Source organism: Diabrotica undecimpunctata, chromosome 5 (assembly GCF_040954645.1).
Source record: "Diabrotica undecimpunctata isolate CICGRU chromosome 5, icDiaUnde3, whole genome shotgun sequence".
In the NCBI taxonomy this organism is placed as follows: Eukaryota; Metazoa; Arthropoda; class Insecta; order Coleoptera; family Chrysomelidae; genus Diabrotica; species Diabrotica undecimpunctata.
Genome location: NC_092807.1, coordinates 117,831,734 through 117,858,918, shown reverse-complemented (window position 1 = coordinate 117,858,918; position 27,185 = coordinate 117,831,734). Strand labels below are relative to the sequence as shown.

At 32.3% G+C, this 27,185-nt stretch overlaps 1 protein-coding gene across 1 annotated transcript in view; it reads left to right on the top strand.

Annotated features, from left to right (window-relative positions):
* LOC140441706 (protein turtle-like) overlaps positions 1 to 27,185 on the top strand; it is a 518,457-nt gene that overhangs the window by 303,059 nt on the left and 188,213 nt on the right. The window contains exons 4-5 of the mRNA XM_072532588.1: positions 10,295 to 10,510; positions 13,206 to 13,357. Of these exons, the coding sequence (XP_072388689.1) occupies positions 10,295 to 10,510; positions 13,206 to 13,357 (368 nt within the window). The remainder of the gene's footprint in view (positions 1 to 10,294; positions 10,511 to 13,205; positions 13,358 to 27,185) is intronic.

The window sequence follows — 27,185 nt, the reverse complement described above, 5'->3', positions numbered from 1 at the left end:
CTCACTAGGTACAATCCACATCCCTATCCAAATCACCCTAGATTTGAAATATTCCCCAAGAACAATCCATACCTCCACAAAATGGAAAGAGTCTTCAGCGAACTGGTTTATATTTGAAAATTACTTAGAAAAATGCCTTCTAGATACTCATTCTATAGATGTTACATCTTTGGAAATGTTTAATAACTTAATAAAAACAATTAGCGAAGCTGCAGACTCTGCTATGATTACTCAAAAATCATTTCAACCAAAATCCGGTCTTCCCGTATGGTGGGACGACGAATGTAAAAATTTAATATCGTGTCGAAAAAAAGCTTTTCGAGAGTATAATATTGTCTCAAATCTTGAAAATTATCTAAAATTTAAACACATCCAAGCCAAATGCAAAGTTGTTTTTATGAAAAAACAAAAAACATCTTGGATCAACTTTGTAAATACTATCAATAAAAATACACCGCTCAACAAAATATGGAAATTTGTTAATAAAATGGCTAACAAAAATTATCATTCAAAGACACAACCAATTTCAACAGAGCTAATAGAAGAGTTACTTGACAAGTTCGCTCCACCATACGTTCAAGACCAATTAAAACACGTATCAATATGCAATTCCAGTAAATTTAAATTACTAGAAAATCCAATAAACATCCAAGAACTGGATGCAGCTATTAAAATATCAAAATCTACTGCGCCCGGGAAAGATTATATTACTTATTCCATAATTAACCACCTTCCCGATAAGGCAAAAAATCATTTATTAAAAATATTTAATGATTGGCTTTTGAAAGGAAATTACATTGACAAAATGAAAGAAACAATTATATGTCTTTTTATCAAACCCAACAAAGACAAAACTCTCTCATCGTCTTATCGACCCATTTCTCTATTGTCTTGTATAACAAAAACTTTCGAAAGAATTATTAAAAATCGTCTTAACTGGACAGTCGAACACTATAATCTTTTGCCAAGCACTCAATACGGATTTCGATCTGGTCTGGGAACACTAGATGCAATAAGTCACTTAACAACAGATATCCAACTAAATTTTTCAAAAAATAAATATTTAGCATGTTTTTTTCTAGACCTTAAAGGCGCTTACGACTGTGTTAATTTAACAGTAATGCATTCAAAGTTATGCAAACTGGGGTTTTCCACAAATTTATCCGCTAATATAGTTAATCTTTTTAGCAACCGAACTTTATATATCAGAGACCATAGTAATCAGTTATATGGTCCACGAATAACTCATACAGGATTACCACAGGGGTCTGTATTAAGCCCAATTCTCTTCAACATATTTTCGGCAAGTATACACGACATTTTTGTTGATTCCATAAAATGTATACAGTACGCCGATGATATATGTATTTACTCCGTCCGTGATTCATATGACGATTGTGTGGAGGTCCTGGAACACATCATGAAACTAGTAGATAATTGGACTAAAGACCACGAACTTACTATATCCCCAGAAAAATCTGCCATTATGATATTTACAAGACATAGGTTACGTACGCCTGATAGTCTACATCTGTCAGGATATGATATACCCGTTGTCACTGAATATAAATATCTTGGTATAATCCTAGACCCCAAATTACTATGGTCTAAACATGTCCAATATGTAAAAAAAAGATGTGAGAAAGGCATTAATCTTCTTAAATGTGTCACTTGCAGAAAATGGGGTGCTGATCCCAAAGTTGCATTGATGTTTTACAGGACCTACGTGCGATCAATTTTGGATTACGGATGTGTGTTATACGGATCAGCAAGCAAAACACATTTACTAAAAATAGATCGTATTCAGTTTAAAAGTTTGAGATTAACTTTGGGTGCTATGAAATCAACACCATGCCCCCTGTTACTTGCTGAAAGTAATGAAATGCCATTAGAATATCGTAGAAATTTATTAGCAACAAAATATGTATTAAAATTAAGGGCTAGAACAAGTGGCCTACTAAGTATGCTGTATGAGTTATCCATTCAAAATCTAGTAAACAATTATTGGAGAATAAAAAATTCACCACCATTAGCAGATGCCTTTCTGGAAACCAATGATTTACCGGTTACACTTTCAACAAATTATATTAAACCATCTTATAAATTAGAATTTAATACAATCTTAAAAAAATTAAATATTATATTTCCGAAATATTCAGATTCACATCAAATAAATAACAAGCTGTTGAACTCCATATTGAGTGAATATACTAATGAAACTATAATTTACACAGATGGTTCTAAACTGAACGATGGGAAAGTAGGGTCTGCAGTGTATATTCCTTCCAAAAACAAATCACTTAAAATAAAGCTTCCTCCACATTGCTCTATTTACACTGCAGAAGCGGTAGCTATTAGGAAAGCTCTGGATTGGCTAGAGCACGCAAATTTGCAAGATGCTGTGATCATCTCAGACTCTAAGTCAATTCTTAGTGGACTTAATAATACTGAGTTAAACCATAAAACATGTGAGCTGATATGTGACATTAAACAAAAAATGAGAAACAAAGATATAACATTTATTTGGGCAAAAAGTCACTCCGGGATAAAAGGTAATGAAATAGTAGACGAGCTCGCTAAGGATTCTACTCATTCAGGTATACAAGAACATATTTACACAGTATCAGACCTAATCAATTTTTATACTAAAAAAATAAATTTTAACTGGCAAGACAGATGGAAAATATTGGCGAATACTTCAAATAATCATTATTACAAGATCCATCCTACGTTACCATCCCTAACAGAATTACCACACATATTCCATTATAATATATCTAAACGATCAGCAGCAACTATCACAAGATTAAAAACTGGTCACGGTGCTGTTCCTGCTCACCTGGCTAGATTAAACATTATAGAATCAGGAAAGTGTTTATGCGATAATATTTCCCAGTGTGATGTTAATCACATCCTGTTTGGATGTATTAAAAATAAAGCACTCTCATCTACGTTTTATGAAAACCTAGTTAAAAGTAATGTGCAACTTCCAGTAAACATAACCCACCTACTGTCATTGAATCAGAAATCTATATACGAACTCATATGTAATCACTTATATGCATCCGGATATATAATATAAATTTAGTACAATCAAGTTTTTAATTGATAAACATAACATAAATCATTTAAAAATCTGTGGCAAAAGGACTGGTTTCCATGCCAAACACACTATCATCATCATCATCATCATCATCGATACATCCTATACAATTCGGAAAATTGCATTTATTCAAAAAATCATTGGAAATTGATCGAAACATGTCTTCTGTTGGAAAAGGCATATGCCGTTCATAAAAAGTTTCCCATATGATAGTGCACGTTTCGTAAACAATTAATCTTATAGTTGTGTGAGACATTCTGAAAGAGAACGCCAAAGAGGGAAAAGCGAGTCCAGTGGAAAGATATCTAAAACAACAAACAAAATGAATTAATTAGTTTAAGATAATTATAGATAATTGTTTTAGATAATAATTATTGGCGCACACACACACACACTTTGAAGATGAATTTTAACTTATTAATTTTGTTTCAATTCAACGTAATAAGTATTTAATTTTTCATTTTATAAAACATACTATTTACTTCTTGACTTTTAGGTGATGTACTCAAATCAAAATGGCGATGAATAAGAGATAACTTTAGAAAAAAACTAGCAAAAACAAATAAAGGGCGATCCGGAGATTCTGTTGAAATATTAATAACATCAAAATGGCCTTATTTCGCAATGATGCTTTTCCTAAAAGACACCATGACCCAAAGAAATGCTACAGGAAATATTCCTCCTCTCAATAACCAAGAAAATTTATATGATGAAAACACTACGCCAGATACAATCTCTGAATCTGATTATGATAGAAATCATAATTCTGAATTAAATTCAGATCCAGAATTAAATACTGAAATTATTTTCACTACGACACCCAAGTCTGCTAAAATAGCTCATACAGATAAGGGAACGGGTACAAAGGAAAAAAAACTAAATCTTCGGTATATGAAAAAATGGTAGCTATAAAAGAAGAAAAACTTAAAGCATACAAAGAAAAGTGTAAAGAAAGGCCAAAGGAAGAAGATAGTGACTTCCATTTCTTCATGAGTCTGATGCCGTACATGAAAAAAATACCCGAAGACCAAAAATTGTCAGTACGAATAAAAATACGACAAGTTCTTTTGGAAGCCCAGCAACGTGCTCAGTATGTCTGGCTAAGAGCTTCTGCAGTGGATCAAGAAGCCTAGCCACATGCTCGGTCTGTCTGGATAAAAACTACTACAGTGGATCAAGAAATCGATCAAAGCAGGTATCAAGTGGAAATACCATCAGATTCATCAGAAAACGAAGTAGGATGTCCAGATGTGCGAGAATATTTGCATAATTTTCAGTAGTGTAATGACTTTTTTAGTTTATTTTAGTTTTTATACCCTAACTTCATAAAAAGTATTTCTTTTTTAGTTTGTATGAAAAATAAATTTAGTTTAATAAATAATTTCATTAGTAATGACTTACCTTAATGTTACTGCCAGTTTTTCTGCTGGTTGAATACACTTTCTAAAGTTCGACTGTTTTTCCAGTCTTTCGGATATATGAGACAAAATATAATTAAATGTTTCAGGTAACATTCGAAAATATTCAAAAAACTTGATTTTTCTAACATCAAAAGACGTAAAAAATTATTTTCTAATAAATATTCTTCATCCTCGGCCATGTTTTCTGAACACATAATCGCAGTTAAACGCTTGCAATCCGACTACCTAGTCGCACTACCAATGTCGTCCGTTTATGTCCGACTGATTGGTCGTCAGACTACGCGTCCAATATAACCGTAGCCTAAGGTTGACGTTCTGAAAATTTTAAATATAAGTGACGTCACTTTATATAAATTGTGACGTGCACGCATTTTTATATGAAAAATACTATAGTTTGTTGACTTCAGCTTAAACGTACTTAAACCGGAGAATAACTATTTAAACTTTATAAGCTAATACTGTAAACGTGTTTAATATTTTGGTCCATTCAACTCTTTTTACAATGCATTGTGGCGTTAAACGTGTTAAAGATGTTTTAGCAACTCATCATTTTTAATGTACGGGTTTATTTTTTAAGCATGATAATTTACGGGAATGTTTTTTTGCATTTTTGAGTAATTTTCAGTTTTATTGGATATACTATGTTTGAAAAGACTAGATTAATCCAAAAATTGTATTAAAGGCCCAACTGACTAATAGAGATATTGTAAATATAATATGCATCATATGCATTTTTATGTAAATGCTGCATTATGTTTAGTTCTTTAATCTTTGTTCTTCAAACAGATAAATAAGCTTTCTGGTTAGCAACCATAACAGTTGTAGAGCAATACGTTTATGCAGTTACGATGTAATAGAAATTACTCTAAGGGATATATACGCTAAACTAACCCCAATGAACGGCGCTGGGGTATAATTAGTCAGAGACTGGAACTATATACCGAAGTTCCTTCAACTGTCCTGTCTACTACGTAATAGAATTAGTTAGTCAAATGGACCATGAGTTAGATGTGAATATGTTTAACTTTACAAAGTAGATTATTCTTCTTTATTATAAGTATATTATCTAAAACTATGAAATATACCCTATTTAAATATTTAGATCATTCATAAGGTTATGTTGAAATAAAGTTATATGCAATGATATGGCGGGATCCTAACGAATTCCAATTATAGCTATTTTTTAGTGAACATAAAAACCTTTGATTATTATTGTTCTATAGAAATACAAATATGTTTATATTTAATTAGTTTGTAATGGTTTTTAACGTTTGCCACAAAGTATATTTCCATAGAATATATAGTATATTCATGAGAATTAACCACAACTTTAATTGAAAACACGTTTACTTTGACGTTTTAATTTCTTCTTTTTTTTCTTCATTTGATGAAGATATGCTTCTATTTGTTTTTCAATGTGCCTTCAGCAAGTTGTCATTCCATAGGTTTCGTGGTCTTCCCACTAATCGTATTCTTTTTAGGGAACCGTCTCTTACCGTCTAGGGTAAGAATAAATTCTTACCATATCCCTTTCTTTTACGTCTTACACAATCCTTGATGTTTTTCACCTTGCATCTGCGTCGCATATCTGTACTTACAGCTCTGTAGATCACTTGGGAAAAGCAATCAGCCGAACCAGCTGTAGTGATAAGAGTTTAAAATAAATTTTGTGGAAGTTTTTAAAACAAAGTTTTCAGTGTTTTATTGTTACATAAAATGAATTTCCATCAAGTAACGGTCGAATCCATCAATTATGTTGATTATTTCTGTTTATTTTTCGTCTAGTGTTATTTCTTTGACAAATTACTAAATATTAGTACTGATCAATTTGACAATTTACTACCTTTAGGCATTTCGAATTCCCGTAAGCCACATATCAGCATCATCCTATCATTCAACCTTAAATGAAATACTGAGCATATATTTGTTATTCCAAATGTACCTGTGACATTATCTACCAACCGCTATCCCTGTCAATTTACATAAAACAGACAAACACGCATACATTTTCGACATTACAGTGGCAAAGCAGGTCAAACGGATTCACTTATTCAACCATCTCAAAATATCATAAATGAGTTGGTCGCGATATTTTCTTTAACCTATTTTTTTTTTTTTCACTAAATTACAATAAATTAAATATGTTTTACCTATAAAATAGATCATAACATGTAATATTTAAAGAATAAGGAAGAAAATAGAGTTACACAAAAAAATTATAATTTATTTTAAAGTTGTCTATAACGATATAGTCTATGACGATATAACCTATGGCTATAAAATTTAATTTGTTATAATAGTTATTTATTGTACAAGACGATAAAATTGTACTCTATCTTCGAGAGCGTTTTTTAGCGTCGAGACGTCAGTGGAGACGCTATTTATGCTTGAGAAGATAACGCGATTTTATCGTCGTGTGCAATACAACATTTTTTTCTATAGCAAGACTTCAAGTTCAGGTGAAAAATAGAATTTCAAAGAAAATTGTTATTTTTAGCACAAAAATCGCAATTGTGTTGCCCCGTTGCTAGGGATATGAGTTACTCTGTCAACAAATAATGTCAAACAAATGTTACGTTTTGGTTTTTGCGAAGAATATTGTTGCGTTTTATGTCATCATCATCATCATTGGTGCTACAGCCCTATAAAAGAGCCTCGACCTTCCCAAGTCTATTACGCCAGTCAGTTCTATCCATTTTCAACTGTTGCCAGTTTGTTGCGCCTATTTGTCTACCATCCTCATCTACACCATCCCTCCATCTGAGTTTTGGTCTACCCCTTTTTCTACTTCCCACAGGTTGTGACATAAGGATTCTTCTAGGAGGGTTGTTCTGCTAGGATCTTGCCAGATGTCCTGCCCATCTTAGTCTTCCTATTTTTATAAAGGATACTACGTCTTTACCACCAAATATATGTTTATATCTGTGATATATCTCGTAGTTGTACCTCCTTCTCCAAACACCATTTTCACAGATGCCACCAAATATTCTTCTCAGGATCCTTCGTTCAAATATAAGCAGGAGATTTTCATCTGCCTTGGAAATGGTCCATGCCTCTGACCCATATGTCAACACTGGTTGTATAAGGGTTTTGTATATGGTTATTTTTGTTTTTTGGCTTAAGTTTCTGCTTCTCATATGTCTACCCAGTCCAAAATAGCATTTGTTTGCTAGGATTATTCTTCGCTTGATTTCTTCCATCATAACGTTCTCCTTGGTGATCAGGGAGCCTAAGTATGTGAATTTGTCCACCACTTCAAAGGTTGAATTATCAACCGTGAGTTGGTGGCCGATGTTTCTGGCTCTATTGTTGGGTGTTGATGCCATTATCTTAGTTTTATTTTCATTTATTTGCAGGTCCATATTTTTTGAGGCGTGTGACAAGGTGGTATACATTTCTTCTAGCTTGCGTGTTGTGCGGGCAACTAGATCAACATCATCTGCATATGCCAAAATTTGGGATGATTTATTAAAAATGTTTCCTCTGCTGTCTATTTGGGCATCCCTGACCGCCTTTTCCAAAGCTATGTTGAAAAGGAGACACGCCAGCGCATCTCCCTGTCGCAGCCCAACATGCGTTTCAAATGCCTGTGATTGTTCGCCCTGTATTTGGACCTTGCAAACAACTTTACGCATTGTAGCCTCAACCAATCTTATCAGTTTATCGGGGATGTGGAATTCATCCATGGCTTCATACAATTTATTTCTTAGAACACTATCATAGGCCGATTTAAAATCTACGAAAAGATGGTATGTGTCGATATTAAATTCATTGGTTTTTTCCAGTATTTGCCTTAGCACAAAGATCTGGTCTGTTGTTGATCGACCAGGCCTAAAACCACTTTGATATTCGCCAAGAAGCTCCTCTGAATATTCACTCAGGCGACCATATAAAATACTCGAAAATATTTTGTATGCTGTATTAAGGAGGGTTATTCCCCTATAGTTTCTACATTCTAATTCATCGCCCTTTTTGTGTAGCGGGCAAACGATCCCAATACACCACTCTTCTGGGATTTGTTCCTCATTCCAGGCTCTCAGTATGATTTTATATGTATGATTAGTCAGAGTAGCACCTCCACATTTAATAAGTTCCGCGGGTATACCATCACTTCCTGGAGATTTATTATTTTTTAGGCGTTTTATTGCATCCCGTACTTCCTGAATTGATGGAGGCTCCAATGGTGTATTGTTGTTTGCTCCTGGGGGTGGTTGATTTGGATCTTCTACTTCGATAGTAAGCAGTTCTTTATAGTGTTCCACCCACCTTTTCAATACTTCTTCTTTTGTATTGAGTATATGCCCCTCCTTATCCTTACATAGTCCGATCCTTGGTTTAAATTCTTTTCTTGCTTTATTTAGATTTTTATAGAATTTTCTTGTTTGATTTTCCTTTTTTAATTCCTCAAGTGCTTCCAATATTCTATTTTCATAAGTTCGCTTTTTTCTCCGATGGATGTACTTCTCTTCTCTTCTGAGATCTTTATATTTTTGTTCTTTTTCTCGGGTTCTTCTTTGCTGCATCAGTTTATATGCATTGTTCTTTCTTCTTGTAATGTCCTCGTTTTGTGTTGCGTTTTATGTACAAAGTGAATAAATACGAAATGGACCGAATATCATCTGTTGCAGAATCTTACATTGAAGAGTCAATAAGTAATAAAATTTCTGTATCCAAGTGTATACTTGACGGACCAGAAAATCAATCCAGTACCTCCAGTCAAGTGTTTAAGCAAACGAGTACAAGTTGTGATGCTCCAAAAATAGATATTTCTAATAATGTTAATTGTAAAATTTCAGTTGTTTTTAATCCTTAATATGTTTGAATTTGTAAATTTTATTGAATAAAAAAAAGTTTACATTTTATCTAGTCTTGCTGTTAAAGTGTCACTTTATCTACCCTTGCGGTTAAAGTGATAGTTTATCTACTCAAAACAGTTGTTATAGCAACACTTTAACATTAGATATGGAAAAAACAAATTAAATAACTTTTAAACTCTTTGACCGATCAACTTAAAATTTTGATTTTATTTTAACCACCACAAGACTCAACATTGTGTGTAATATAAAGGTTATAAATTTATTTATAAAAAACCGAACTTTTTGACTTATTTTGCAACTTTCTTAGCAACAAATAAGAACAGGAACGTTTAGAAAACGCCATTTAGAAGGTTTTTGTATGACGTATAAGTTTCTTCTCTTCTTAAATTTGTTTTAAAAGCTTTACTTTTTTCTGATAGACGAAAAAAGCGAAAATTCACCGTTTTTTGACCTAAATTTGTTAATAATTAATAAGTCCAAAAAATCGACTGCGGGAAACATATAGATTTCTGTTACAGAGGTCCATACTACTCAAAACAACTAACGTTTGCCAGGCCGGTTCAGTGTCACAAGCAGGGTACTTTTTTTGCTTATTTGCTTATTCTTAAATAAAATTTATTGTTTACTTACCGAGAGAATAATAAGAGGAAGAGGGATGTACACACTTTTACCAAACGACTAGATATAATCAATAAAATCAATGATATGCACTATAGGTATCATACTATTCCAAATTTAGAGTAACTACAGAGGTAATTTTTCTATGAAGAGTACTGTGTATAATACACTAAGCTACGTGACACGACGAAGATTGTATTGCACTTTCATATGGGTGAGGCACGACAGGCCTCACCTGTCTGCTGGAGGGTTAATAATCATCATGAGTAGCTAATACGGTTTTTTTTTGTTCAAATAAAAAAACTATTATTAAAGAGTGTTTTTCCTTGTTACAGCCAAACCACTGCCAATAGTAACGTGGTACCGTGATGATGTGTTAGTAAGCAATACTAGCATATCATTGGGAAACAGCGCCGGTGTCAGTCAGGTACGGAGCGAACTAAGGGTCAACAGGTTAGGACGGCACGATGTTGGAAAGCAACTAACATGTCAGGCATCGAACAACCCAAGAACACCCCCTTTAACTGCCTCGCTGAAAATTGACATGAACTGTAAGTATAAAAATAATAATATATTTTGACTGAGCAATTCTCTCATTATAAAAATGTTCATTGAGTTTTTTAGTAGCATTTTGCTTAAGAAAATACCCAGCTTAAAATGATTAGTATTAGTTAACAAAGAGCACAAAATCGTAAACAATGGAGGAGTTTAAAGTAGGCCTATGTCCAGCAGTGGACATGATAAATGAAGGCTGGATAATGATCATGATGATGATGATGATGATGATGATGATGGTGGTGATAATGATGATGATGATGATTTAACAATAAAGCTAAAATATTTAGTATTATCGACAAGTATACTAAACTAAAATCGTTGACTAGTAAATAATAAAAATCCAAACTGACTTGGAGATGCAGAAACATTTTCTTTACGATTGTTATGTCCCAATGGTTATCATTATCAATTATGGGCCCACTACACTTTTGACAGATTGAAATAATTAAAATGATATCCTCGTCCTCAGTCCTAATCCCTTTTGGGATGTGGTGACACCATCAGACCTTTACATTTTTTTTTACGATTTTTTTCCATCCGTCTCTGCCCTGGACTAGTTCTTTGGCTTCATGTAACCCTTGGTTAATCAGTATTTTTTTTTGATCTACCCAGCGGCTTGGAGATCTTCCCCTAGATCTCTTTCCTTCAACTCTACCCTCGACTATCATTTTTTCCATCGTACCTGTTCTTCTAGCAATGTGCCTAAAATACTGCAAATATCTCTGTTGTATTTGTTTAAGTAATCTATCCTTTACTTTAAGTTAAGTCCTAAAATAATATAGGCCGACAAATATGCATCAACATCATCTCTATGCAAGAAATATCATTCATCAGTTTTTTAATAAACTGTGTAAAAGCGACCAATAGCATCAGTAGGACGCACATTCTGATGATCAAGAATCGCTTTGTTTTGATTTCTATGTTGCAATTTTTTAGACAAACTCTTTTGAGTGTAATAATTTGTTAGTGGATCATCTTGTCAAATAAAAATGAGATTTTCGCTGGAGGTATTTCAGTTTGTTGAGCAACACTTAATGAAGTGAAATAGACTCGTTGACCGTTCTTCGGATACACCACCAAATGTACAAGTTTTTAAGATCCACTGTCTATAACAAACTCAACTGGCATCTCCATATCGATGAAATTAAAGGCAACAGTATTTACTGAGAGTTCCTCTAAATTCTCTGTTATACAAACAAAAGCACAAAGTTTCAAAACAGAAATGTCATTAAATACATAACAGTATCTTCTTTCGTATCTATTTGTTTGTAGCAAATCATCTTTAATAGTTTTTTTTTAACTCGTTACCATCTTTCATCGGTTGAGATTCTATCCTCCTTGCTCCTGTTTCACGATATTGGCACATCTACTTGAGTTGGTAAACAAGGCGTTGTTGTGTCGTCATAAACCATCCAATTCAAAACAATATTGGCTGCAACGCTGTGGTTGAGTCAGCTGATGTCATAGTCAATCCTGTCGATATCATATATCCTATCTTCTACCTTCTATTTATTATCCATCCTGTATCTTCTATCCTCTATCTTGGCTGAGCCCCCAAAATGTAGGGTTTTTTCTTGTTGTCTAGGGTTTAATTATTGGCCACGGGTCGATTCGAATTATAACACATTATTGTTTGACTTGTAAATTACAGAAATATAGAAATAATGTAAACGGTAACTAGTGTTCTACTCACACTGTGCTCGACTCATCGTCGACCTCCTCTCGACAGTGTTTTTGATTATTCTGTAATGCTATTTGACCCTAGCTTTCGGCTCGCGGTTCGTGATAAATGGAAGTTAGGAATTGGTAACTAAAAGTAATTGCCGACGAATGCAATCCTACATTATAGTAGACACTCAATAAAGAAAATAAATCAAATAAAATTTAAACGTAAGTGGTGTTATTTATAACCAAGTTTAAAATCTACTACTTTATTCATTTAACATTAAATATATCTAGAATAATCAGGATAAATTAAAAAATTATCAATCTCCTTTGCCCGTTATCCAGCCAATTTGGATATTAGTATTAGGATAGAATTAAGAACTAGTTTTATTTAATTTTGGAGTTTGATGATTCTTCTTGAGGATGCAGTCAGTCTATTTGGCCCACAAGACGAAGAAAACTGTTTGGCTTACTGTTAAGCTTTCGAATTTATTTTAATTCTTTTTCAAGACATCTGTGAACAACTCAATATAAAAATTATCTAGTTATAATTATAAAAAGATGTTTACAGATGACTTAAAAAAAGAATTAAAATAAATTCGAAAGCTTGACAGTAATTCAAAGAGTTTCCTTTGTCTTGTGGGCCAAATAGACTAACTGCATCCTCAAGAATCATCACTTGATATATATATATATATATATATATATATATATATATATATATATATATATATATATATATATATATATATATATATATATATATATGTATATATATATATATATGTACAATGCACTTAAAAGAAATTTTAAACATTAGTTATAATCTATCCCCGAGCTATCACCCCATAATATTAAAAAATACTCTGCTTACAAAGTTAAAATACATAATTATGTAGTAAAAAAACTGTTTGACTTGCATTTATTCAGAAATTCCAATGTATTTTTCTCTTTCGCTTTTAATAATACTTTTAAAACTGTTTTAAAATACATTTCATACATGAGAAACTTCAAATTTTTCAGTCGGTCCATTGGACGTAAAAATTTTGGGATCCAATCAACCCTTGTCAGCTGGGAGACGCCACGATTTATTATGTCAAAGTTCCGGTTCCCGACCTCCTGCCAGTATAACATGGTGGAAAAACGGCCAGAGATTCGAAAGGACGAATCACACGGTAAGGATAAGAACGCACGACATATAGGTAGTCACTGTTTTTGTAATTAGGCCAGTTGTTAGAAGCTATGGCAATTTTTTAATACAGAAAATTTAGTACTTATTTTCCAGATACATATGAATGTGTATGAATTAAGTGACAGTTTATGTAAGAAACTATTAATAAAAGTGTCAGTTGTCTACAATCCACATAAATTAATGGACAAATTTTAAATTGCATCAAATAGTACTAAAAATTAAATAATAGCTTATACAGTGTGACCAGCTAAGATTGGGAACACCTCTATAAAATGTGAGCATGCCAACCAATTTTAATTAATTTTTTTAAATATAATGTAATAAAACGTCAAAGAAATGTAGAACATCTAGAACCCAAAATGATTCGGATAATAAGCATTTAAACCGGTAAATAAGAACACAAATCAAAAACACAAAGAAAGGAACGCTTGACAAAGTAACGTAACTACAATATGTCTAAAATAATGAAAAAAATTACATACACTAACAAAAATCACTGTGAACGCTTACTAGAAAGGTTTTAAAAATGTTTAGAATTAAATCTCTTTTTTTTAAGTACTTAAATTTAACATTTAAGCATTTTTATACACAATTAACGTATCTCGAAAATGAAATGATCGATCGGATCTGAGAAAGTTTAATTCGATTTGTAATTAAAAGAGCTGTAATATAAAGCTTTTGTATAAAAAAAAATTTTTACAAAAGTTATTTCAAAAATAAAAAATGGTGAAAAATTTACATTTTTGAACTTTCACGATATTATACTGATTTTATCCGAAAATGTGGATTTGATACAATAAAAAAACGGGTGTGGCAGTCCAGTGGGACTGCCGGTGGAAGTTACACTTCTATACACGCATTCGCCGTTACAAATTTATTTGGGAGTCAATTTGCACAATCATTACATATGTAATGCTATAGGTAAGACATAGCAGAAAGAGAAACAGAATTAATAACAACTTACTAACAATTAATAAACAACTTTTGACCTGTAATAGGAGTATAGTAAATGAAGGATTGAATCAATATTTTGATGAAAATATATATTTTTATTTTCATATATGTATGAAAGGAGTTAAATGCAAAAATTTTTTTACACATACTCTTCAGTAAAATTCATTGTTTATTTTGTTATTAATATAATAATACAATACAAATTAAAATACAATATTCATAAGTATTAAAAAATGACAATAATATACACAAAAAAAATACACTACAATACAGTGCAACATAATTCAATATAATAATACAATACAAATTAAAGTGCAATATTCATAAGTATTTAAAAATGACAATAATATGCATAAGTTTTCTACTCATGCATATATGTTTAATTTACCATGTAATAATATTAATAAAAAAGTCCTCCCCTTCTGGGAATCGAACCCCGGTCTCCCGCGTGACAGGCGGGGATACTGACTACTATACTACCGAGGACATGACACAAGCGTATTTCAAAATTGACAGTTCTGGGTCATACAGTGATTTATTGAGATTATTATTTTGAAATACAAAAGACTAATATAATTATGAACATTTAATAAATAATACAAAACATATTACATAAATAATAATATTAATAAATATTTTATTATATATATATATATATATATATATATATATATAATATTATATGTATATATATCTTTATATAATATATATAATATTAAATTATATATACAAAAGGAACATTTTTATATTCGAGAGGAAGAGAGAAAATATATCTTCTGTCTCTCTCTTACTCATTATCTTACATATGTAATGATTTCACAGATTCACTCCCATACACATTTCCAACGTGGAGCGCGCGTGTAGAAGTATAACTTCAAAGATAAAAATAAAAATATTCAAAAAGCATCTTTTTGCACCTTTCAAGTGCCATAAAATTAAAAAATTATAACCAACAGTATGAAGTTACAAACATTTGGAGCTTACTCCAAGCCTTACTCTTTATAACGCTGTGCTAGTTTCAATAATTCACTAATTAATGTGAGTTTTTTTTTCTACAGCTTGGGATATACTTGCTAGATTATAGAGAGGATATACTGAGCTTTAATGTTTTTTTTTATGTGAATGGGACAGTCTTGTAAGTGATAAATATTACCTACTGAAAAATTGCCTCAAAAGAAAAAGTAAAGCTGGAGTTACAAATTTATCTCAAATAGCTTAAGTGCCACTAGATAGAATTTTCTTGCCGCCACTTTACATAAAGCTGGTAGTCAAAACACATTATAAAAGCTATGAACAAAAACTACTTACAGTAAAAAAATCCTCCCTGTCTCTCGGCACAGTTCTTGTATTTATACAGAACACGATACTGGTACGTGTCGAGTGAGGGGAGTAGGCAGATTGAGACCCCGAACTCGAAAGGAACCGTATCACTCTTGATAATGGCTCCAAAATGGGTGCCGAAACGTCGAGTAATAAATTCTCAACGCGGTTCTTCCCGAGAACTAAGTAATTTTCATTCATCTGACCGCGGAAATTTATCCGAACATTTAATATTACGAACGTTCAATATTAATGAAGACGATGTGTAGTGCCCTTTTGGTAGTCTATTTGTACGTTTTTTTCTATCCAAATATATTCGTTATATTCTCCCTTTTATTTGCTATGTCGCTTGTTAGGATTCCTTCAGTTGTTTATTTTGTACTCAGCCAGAGGCCTTCTTTAAGTCAATAAATCAAAATTAGTCTTTCAGTTATACTATTTTTGTGCATAGTGCCCTATGGCATCTCATATGTAACTGTACGTTCATTAATAATGAAGACACTGTGTAGTGCCTTTTTGGTAGTTGCTTTGTTTGTTTTTTGGTCTTAGTATATTCGTGATATCCTTCCCTTTCATTTAACGTATCATACGCTCCAATCGGACCAAATACAAAGGAGATATGATAAAATGCCCTTTTAGCAATGCCGCAATGTGTGTTTTTCTGTCTCAAAATATTCGCTACCGCCTCTGTTTTCCAATGATGTATCATACGTCACGATCCGACGAACTATTCTGCCCCCACCACAAAACTCTTAATTCTACATAATTGTGTTTAACTTGATTTAATTTTATTTAATTCTAATAACCTTTATTTAATTTTATTTAATCTTATTGTTTTTATTTTATTTTATTTTGGTAATGCGTCGGCGTTTGTTATGTGTCATTTTATTTTTATAGTAAGTGTATGTTTATCTTACCCAGTGACATATAGTAAATACATTAATTATTATACGTCATTGATCTTTCCTTACAATTACAGTAACCTATAATTTAGGAATTAATTAATTCCTAATTTTCCTAGATTTCTATGTTCAGAAGGTATTAGGATTTTATAGCTAAAGTAACACAAAGCTTTAAATTATTTTGTATTAAATTCTGCCTTAAAATTATTATTAATTATTATGTCAAATTTTGGTAGTTCATATTTCTTTACCAGATGGCGTCGTTAGTTTACTGGACAAACGGTGTGACTTAACATCATAGTCTTTTATATGGATAGATATTTACTGATAGACGCTAGTACAAAATTGTAGCATGATGTGAATACAACTTATAAATTCCCATGCCACTACATTTCGTTGCATTCGTCGCATGTTTGTTTTGCACCGTTTAGAAAATTTCGGCTGAATCCTGAATTCGATTTTTGATTTATATTCTCTATATTATATTGTCTTTATTTCTATGGTAAATTCCGAGTTTAGACTACCAAAAATAACATTAACATGCATGAAGACAATAAGGAGAAAATATTTTTTGCAGACCAGTGTAATTCAGAAACACTTTTTAAACAATTACTATTAAGTAAATATATTTTGGAGTACAATGAGAATAGTATTTGACCAAATTTGAGTTAAAAAATTTACTGTGCGACAGGTCTGTAGCGATATGTTCAATATTTACAATTCCCCTTGTTACACACCAATAACTTTTTGGGTCAATGGTTCAGTATTACAATAAAAAAGTTTGCCGCGATTTTTCTCCCTTGCTGATAGGTCGGCGAGCACAGAGCCGCAAATAACTTTTTTATTAGATCGATCAAAGTTTTGTCTGTTTGATGCGATGGGTTCCTAAAAATGCGAAAGTATGTGACAAAATCAATTAGGGTTAGCGAAAATATGTTTAAGAAAATATTTATTTTCAGTTGAAAGATTTGACTTTTGAATTTTAACGGGGTGCCAATAAAAAAGGAAGAAAAAAATATTGTAAGTATAATAGAGATCAATAAAAAAATGATAAATTATTCCTTCTGTAGTTTTGGTAATATAGCCCTACTACACCATCTTACAATTCCGTAAAATTTAATATATATCTAACAATGAAACACTTTTATTTTTAAAACTTTCACAAAATCTATTATAATTTATTATCACTACAATAGTTTCGACAGAATATCTTTCTCAAGTGATGTATTTTTACTATTCCTCTACACTTAATAGTCTTTAATTGAATAAGTTGAGGTGGGGAGAGCTGTTTGTCTCAAGTTGGTCATTGAGAGAGTAAGATTCGCGACTCTAATTTTGAGAAAATGTTAATGGAATGGAATAATGAAATAGAGAACGAACAGGAGCCGAATATAGATGGTAGTGAAGACAACAGCTGCTCAGATGACTATAATGTTGAGAAATATGTATCTGATAATGTTCTAGAATAAGAATGTACCATGTCTGAACAAGCATCGGAATAAGACTGTGATGAAGGGGTTCAAGGGGAAAATGATGAAGAAAAAATTATTTCAAAATAATATCTTGGCAAGGACAAAAAAAAACAAAGTAAACTAAGATGTTGAAGAACTCGTGCAATAAATATTTTTTTGAAGTTACCAGGACCAATTAGAGAAGCTAGGAACGCAAAAACACAGTTTGAATGCTTCAAATGTATGCTAGATGATAATATCGTCAAAGAAATTACGCGTTGTACCAACATCTATTTTGAGAAGGTAAGAGCAAATTTCTAACGCTACAGAGATGCTAAAATGACTGACGTCGAAGAGATTTGGGGACTTATTGGTATACTCTTCTTAGCAGCTGTTCTGAAATTTAAAGTAAGTTCACAAACAGTTAGACGAAGATCAAAAGAAGCAAAGTTAAAGCTCAGATGCCCCGCCAAAGTTCCACGTCTTCTCCAAAATCATAAAGCTCGTCATTTGGAATTTGCAAGAACACATATTTAGTGGAATATCGACAACTGGAAAAACGTTATTTTCACTGATGAGACCAGAATCCCATTATGGAAGCCAGATGGTCAAAACTACGTCTACAGAAGAATTGGAGAACGATTCGCCAGCTGCAGTCTCGCCTAGACCATTAGTTTTGGAGTTTATGATATAATTCTTTGGGAAGGTATTAGTTCGGAGGTACGTACTGCACTTGTGGAAGTGATTGGACGGATGACTAGTGATTCTTACGTTTAAAACATCCTGCAAGATCATGTTTTGTCATATGTTGGTTACATTGGATATGAAAGATTCACGTTAATGCACAATAATGCTCGACCACATGCCGCTGCCATAGTGAGTAATTATCTTGATGAGGTCCAAATTCGAAGATTGGTTTGGCCACCGTCTAGTCCGGGTTTAAATCCAATAGAGCACATGCGGGATCACCTAAAACTCAGCATATGACAAAGAAATCCCGTTTCAAATACGATAGAGCAGCTTCGGCTTGCTGCACAGGATGAATGGAATGCAATTTCCCAAAAATATGTCCAAAATTTACTTACAAGCATGCTGAGAAAGATGCAAGCAGTAATAAGAGCTAGAGGGGGGAACACTCGTTACTGAACATGCACTTTTTTCAGTTTACACCAGTTGTTTAAGCAATTTAAATTATCATTTGAGTTTAGAGTAAAATAACCTTATTTACCTTATATTAAACATTTATTTTTTTCACAATTTTCTCCGCATAAAAACTTAAAATTGTTCATTAAACATTGTTAAAATAAACTCTATTTTACAATAAATGACTTGCTTGACCAGAATTTATTTTGAAAAAACAAAAATTTGAAAATTCCAAAATATTCGATATTTTTTCCATGAGTGTATTTTCAATATATTTTTTTTAATATGTAAAGCTATAAACGAGAATACTTCTATGTGATTATTAAATTAGAAACTTCAAGCTGTACACATGCAATAAAACGATAAGAAATAGGCAAAATTTAAGACTTATAATAATAACTTCATATTTTTTTCCCCTCATCACGTGGCCTAGGTATTTCAGTTTTCTGGTTTGTATAGTGGTGATTAGTTCTGTTTCTTAACCAACCCTCTCTAGTAATTCTTTATTTGTAATTCTATCAGTTCATGATATTTTTAATACTCTGCGCTCTAACCAGAGTTCGAAAGCCTTGATTGTTTTTAAATTGCATTTTTTTAATGTCCAAGTCCCTGTTCCATATAATAATATTAAAAATATAAATATAATAGCGAATGGTACGTAGTCTGATTTCCAAATTTAGATTTTTGCACGTTAGGAGTGGCTTCATTCGTATAAATGCTGATCTGGCAATCTCTATTCGCCTGTTTATTTCTACAGTATGATCATTGGTTTAATTGATCAAATTTCCTAAGTACTGATATGTTTGTACTTGCTCTATCACGTTACCATTGGTTGTCAATAGGCGATGTATATTCTGTGGTCTTTTTGTAATTAGCATGTACTTCGTTTTTTTTACGTTTATAGTAATTCCCATCTCAGCACTATTCATACTTAAGCTTTCGATAAGATAATGTAGGTCTTCTATACTCGTTGCTATGATCACAGTGTCGTCCGCATCAAAACTCCCGCTTTGATATTATTGAGCGTCTTTTGGAAAGTTTCTTCATAATATAATTTAAACAAAAGTGGCGATAAAAACCATCCCTGTCTAACTCCTCTACAGATCTTCATTTCTTCTGAGTGCTCCCCATCAATTTGAACTATGGCACTTTGGTTCCAATATAATGCTTACACTATATTTATGATTTTACTGTCAATGCGCTTATTCATAAGTATTGATATTAGTTTTTCATATCTTACTGTATCGAAAGATTTTTCGTAGTCAACAAAGCACAAATGTAGATCAACGTTTACATCCCGACATCGCTGAATCAATATGTTGATGGCAAATAGTCCCTCTCGAGTAACCATTCCATTTCGGAAACCGAACTGCGTCTCGCTAATATCCTCCTATAACCTTTCGTATATTCTCTTATGTATTACTTTCAGCAGTACTTTTAAAGTATGACTCATGAGGCTCAGTGTTCGATAATCAGAGTACTCTTTTGCTGCTTGTTTTTTAGGGATGGTTATAAATGCTGATTCCAGCCACTGTTGTGGTATTATTCCCGTATCGTACACCGTGTTGAATTAATCTGCCAATACTTCCAAGTTATCCTCTTCCACTAGTTTTAACAGTTCTACTAATATTTCATCTAATCCAGCTGCCTTATTGCCTTTAGAGTTTTTGATAGCATATTTGATTTCATATATAGTGATCTTTTGTCTCTCTAAATGATTTAATTCTTCTATTTTCTGCATTTCACCTCTTTCATCTTGGAAAGGTTCTCTAACGTACTCCTCCCATCGTCTTAATTTCTCTAGTAAATCTATTAGTAGTACTCCTTTTTTGTCTTTTATGTGTCATTGCTGTCTATTTCGACCCATTCCAGTCACTTCTCTTATTTGTTTATTGTTTCATCAAATATATTTCCTTAGCTGTTTTGATTTTTTCTTTAATTATTAGTTGTATTTCTTTAAACTTCTGTAGATCTTTTTCTTTATATTTCCTTCTTTCTTCCATCTGTAATAGTATTTCTTCTGTCATCCACTGTTTTTTTAGCCTCTGGCTTATGTTGTACCAAACTTTCTTGAGCTGGTTTCAATAATGTGTTTTTTATATTATACCACTTTTTATTTATATCCATAATTTGTTTGTTGCCAGTTAGTGCTTTTTGCATATATAAGAATAATACTATTATAAAAATTAATATTAAACTCACCAGTCTTCCGGGTTGAACCTAGTTGATATCCATTGGGCCGAGAGCTTTCGACGTCATATCTGATGTCTGCTTTAGAGCTTTCGAGGTCTCAGTCTCCCGAGCCCCCAGACACTGCTACACTCACTAGTCACTTCTAGTTCACTCACTAGTCCACTAGTGAACTAGACAGTAGTAAGTCTATGCTCCCACAGCTGATAAGACCGAAGATGAGATCGAAACGAAAAGTTTTATTTAGAATTGCACAATACAATCAAGTTAACAAAATCTATAGATATTACTTACATTTTAGTAGACTTGAATGCAAAAATTGGAGTAGGTACAGTTGAAAATATAATTGGACAGTTCGGATTAGGAACTAGAAACGAGAGAGGAGATAGGCTCATAGAATCCTGCCAAGAAAAGAATATGATAATTGCCAATACTTGGTTTCAGCTTCATAAGTGAAGACTATATACATGGACGTCTCCTTCACATACAGAAAACCACATTGTCAGAAACCACATAGACTTTATACTCGTAAATAGCAGATATAAAAACTTTATAACCTCAGTTAAATTTTATCCTGGAGCAGATGTTAACTTAGACCACAATCCGTTAGTTGCTGACGTGAAAATAAAATTAAAAAGAATTGAACTTAGACAACAACAATCAAAAATTAATGTAAGAATGCTAAAAAACGAAGAAATAAAAAACAATTTAAAAAATAATGTGAATGTTAATATGCAAAAAGCACTAACTGGCAACAAAAAAAATTATGGATATAAATAAAAAGTGGTATAATATAAAAACCACATTACTGAAACCAGCTCAAGAAAGTTTGGTACAACATAAGACAGAGACTAAAAACAGTGGATGACAGACGAAATACTATTACAGATGGAAGAAAGAAGGAAATATAAAGAAATAGATCTACAGAAGTATAAAGAAATACAACGAATAATTAAAAAAAATCAAAACAGCTAAGGAAATATATTTGATGAAACAATAAACAAATAAGAGAAGTGACTGGAATGGGTCGAAATAGACAGCAAGGACACATAAAAGACAAAAAAGGAGTACTACTAATAGATTTAGCAGAGAAATTAAGACGATGGGAGGAGTATGCTAGAGAACCTTTCCAAGATGAAAGAGGTGAAATGCAGAAAATAGAAGAATTAAATCATTTAGAGAGACAAAAGATCACTATATATGAAATCAAATATGCTATCAAAAACTCTAAAGACAATAAGGCGGGAATAATACCACAACAGTGGCTGGAATCAGCATTTATAACCATCCCTAAAAAACAAGCAGCAAAAGAGTACTCTGATTATCGAACACTGAGCCTCATACTTTAAAAGTACTGCTGAACGTAATACATAAGAGAATATACGAAAGGTTAGTGGAGGATATTAGCGAGACGCAGTTCGGTTTCCGAAATGGAATGGTTACTCGAGAGGGACTATTTGCCATCAACATAATAATTCAGCGATGTCAGGATGTAAACGTTGATCTACACTTGTGCTTTGTTGACTACGAAAAATCTTTGGATAAAGTAAGATGTGAAAAACTAATATCAATACTTATGAATAAGCGCATTGACAGTAAAATCATAAATATAGTGCAAACATTATATTGGAACCAAAGTGCCATAGTTCAAATTGATGGGCAGCACTCAGAAGAAATGCAGATCTGTAGAGAAGTTAGACAGGGATGTGTTTTATCGCCACTTTTGTTTAACTTATATTCTGAAGAAACTTTTCAAAACACGCTCAATAATATCAAAGCGGGAGTTACCGTTAACGGAAAATTAATTAACAACTTACGACATGCGGACGACACTGTGATCATAGCAACGAGTATAGAAGATCTACATTATCTTATCGAAAGCTTGAGTATGAATACCTATTGACAACCAATGGTAACGTGATAGAACAAGTACAAAAATATCAGTACTTAGGAAATTTGATCAATGAAACCAATGATCATACTGTAGAAATAAACAGGCGAATAGAGATTGTCAGATCAGCATTTATACGAATGAAGCTACTCCTAACGTGCAAAAATCTAAATTTGGAGATCAGACTACGTACCATTCGCTGTTATATTTATATTTTTAATATTATTATATGGAACTAAGACTTGGACATTAAAAAAATGCAATTTAAAATTAAATTGCATTAAGTCTTAAATTTTGCCTATTTCTTATCGTTTTATTGCATGTGTACAGCTTGAAGTTTCCAATTTAATAATCACATAGAAGTGTTCTCTTTTATAGCTTTACATATTTAAAAAAAAATACTGAAAATACACTCATGGAAAAAAAAATATCGAATATTTTGGAATTTTCAAATTTTTGTTTTTTCAAAATAAATTCTGGTCAAGCAAGTCATTTATTGTAAAATAAAGTTTATTTTAACAATGTTTAATGAACAATTTTAAGTTTTTATGCAGAGAAAATTGTGAAAAAATTAATGTTTAATATAAGGTAAATAAGGTTATTTTACTCTAAACTCAAATGATAATTTAAATTGCTTAAACAACTAGTGTAAACTGAAAGAAGTGCATGTTCAGTAACGAGTATTCCCCCCTCTAGCTCTTATTACTGCTTGCATCTTTCTCAGCATGCTTGTAAGTAAATTTTGGACATATCTTTGGGAAATTGCATTCTATTCATCCTGTGCAGCAAGCCGAAGCTGCTCTATCGTATTTGAAACGGGATTTCTTTGTCATATGCTGAGTTTTAGGTGATCCCGCATGTGCTCTATTGGATTTAAACCCGGACTAGACGGTGGCCAAACCAATCTTCGAATTTGGACCTCATCAAGATAATTACTCACTATGGCAGTGGCGTGTGGTCGAGCATTATCGTGCATTAACGTGAATCTTTCATATCCAATGTAACCAACATATGACAAAATATGATCTTGCAGGATGTTTTAAACGTAAGAATCACTAGTCATACGTCCAATCACTTCCACAAGTGCAGTTTGGACCTCCAAACTAATACCTTCCCATAGAATTATACCATAAACTCCAAAACTAATGGTCTGGGCGAGACTGCAGCTGGCTAATCGTTCTCCAACTCTTCTGTAGACATAGTTTTGACCATCTGGCTTCCATAATGGGATTCTGGTCTCATCAGTGAAAATAACGTTTTTCCAGTTGTCGATATTCCACTAAATATGTGTTCTTGCAAATTCCAAACAACGAGCTTTATGATTTTGGAGAAGACGTGGAACTTTGGCGGGGCGTCTGGGCTTTAAGTTTGCTTCTTTTGATCTTCGTCTAACTATTTGTGAACTCACAATAACTTGTCATAACATTTAATAGCTTATTTCTGAGGTGCATCGATGTCAATGAACGATTTCGTGTAGAATTAAGAACCAAAAAACGGTCATCAATTGCGATAGTGCACCTTGGGCGTCCTTGACCAGGCCTTCGTACAAAATTTCTTGTTTCGCGGTACCTTTTTAGAGTATTTGAAACTATACATTCAGTACTGCTGAAACGTCGTGCGATACCTTTTTGTGTATATCCTTCCTCGTACAAAATTACAATATGTGTTACTTGGACTTCACCGCAGTGCCGAATTGGTGGGATACTTGTTTTAAACTTAGTTAAATCAAAACAATAGTTAATTAAACTTAATAAATTAAACTAAAAATAACCGAATTAGTATGATTTTTCCTTTACGTGAAGAAGGATTTTTATGATAAGATGTACAAATGACACTAACCACTGAATAAACGTCAAAATAAACATCAAAATATTTCAAACCAGTTGAGTACATGAGTATTATCAGTAATCTAAAATTATTTTGAAATAATAGTGACTACAAAAAAAAATTGGAAAATTCCAAAATATTCGATATTTTTGTCCATGAGTGTATAATAACCAGTTATTCAATTTTTTCGGGAGAAAACGGAGAGCTTTCTGTTGAACTTTAGACTATTTATACAAGCTTGTACAACCTCGACAAATATTATTTTTGCTGTAGCTGAAAATTCTTAAACACGATGCGAAATCTCAAACTAAATAAGTGAGCCACATCTGTATATTTTCTCATGTATTTTTGTTCTACTTTTTACTCATTAAATAGAAAGCGCGACTGTCTAAACCGTATTTCCAGAATGATCTCAGATTTAGAACAGACCGAATTAATAGAAAAGATTTTAAACATTAATGCAGTATACAGTATACAGAAAACCAGTTAGACAAAATATTCTATGCATATAAACGATCCGCATCTGCATCATATTCCGGAATATGACGAGATTTAGACACCCCCGGGATCTCGCTATGAAAAAATGGTTATCATTATTTCGATGCATGTATAATTCATAAATATTTTTGGCTTTTAATGGACACAAAATGTGCTATTTATACAAAACCATATTATTGTTTACATAACTATTCCAAATTTAGTATGAATGAAAATTGAAAAAAAAAAGAGCTTATAAATTCGAACAGGGCAAAATCATAGCCTAAACAACTGCTTTAAAACTTTTACCAAGAGATTAAAACAACATGCAGGGTGTTTTCAAGTTTTCAAGTAATCTGAAATATTTTGTGGAATATTCGTCGATTAATTCTAAGAATAAGAACTCATAAAAATTCGTGCTAAATTTTGTCGTTATTGATATACAGGAGGCTAAAAGTATACAATAGACATTAAAAATTTATTTTAGGTCAAAACACTATTGTACGTTCATGAACTTGTAACTTAAAAGTTTTACATTTACCAGGTACCAAATGTTGCTTTTTAACATACATGGCCTTCCATGCTTAAGTTATTAGTTAAATATTACATAAATATTAGATTACATTAGCTTTTATTTTATTCACTCAACACCACCTCCAAATATAAAATATATCAATTCCTATTTCGCCCATCAACAATAAATTTTCAAGAATCCAACTTCCCACATATGTCTATTTTCCATTTTGCAGGTACCAAATGTTGTGAAAACATAAGGGGCTTTATATTAGAATCTCTAATTCACACTACTGTAAGACGTATGTATAGTTGGTTGCCTAACAATACCACATACATTAATTAATAAAACAATGTCCACCATGTTCTTAAAAATAAATTCAGGACAAATTAACAACTTAAAACAACAACATTGATGGTTGCTACTGTTACATTATTTTAATTTAAACTTCTTCAATTTTTAAATAGCGTTGGCTTCTGTCTTAATTGGACTAACACATAAAGTTACACTGACTGCTTTGTTCGGACTTCCGTCCTAACTTGTCAAGATTGTCATTTCAATCAGTTGCTTTCATCAGGTCCTCGTAGACACATCATCTCAGGACCAGCAACTTCACGTGGAGTCATACGTCGCCATGTTATTAAATCCACTATAGTCAGAATCCAGAAATCTAGGCAGTAAATTCTATTGTAGATCTTCCAATGACATACGAAAAATATCATAAGAAGTTACGACAAAGCTACTTGTATTAAATAAATATGTACCTATTTATAATTATGTTAATTTTAATATGATTATTGTTGACATTTGGGTTATTATATATATTAATATAATATACATGGGGTTTGGTAACGAATGGCCATAACTTAATCTTAGATTCCTGAGATTAAAATAGACCGATTTAAAGTAACTTACTTTAGTACGAAAGTTGATAATAACCAAAATAAAGGGGGTCAAAATTAAACTTTTATTTTTAAATATTTCGTGATAGGCATGGGATAACAACACGAAATTTGGTAAGCTGGAGTTTTTTGGGACGAGAAATCAAAATTCGTCACTAAAAATGATGAAGGACGCCACATACATCTTTCAGTGCTCGTTTAATACGTTCAATTTTTTTTTATCTCCCACTCGACATACTT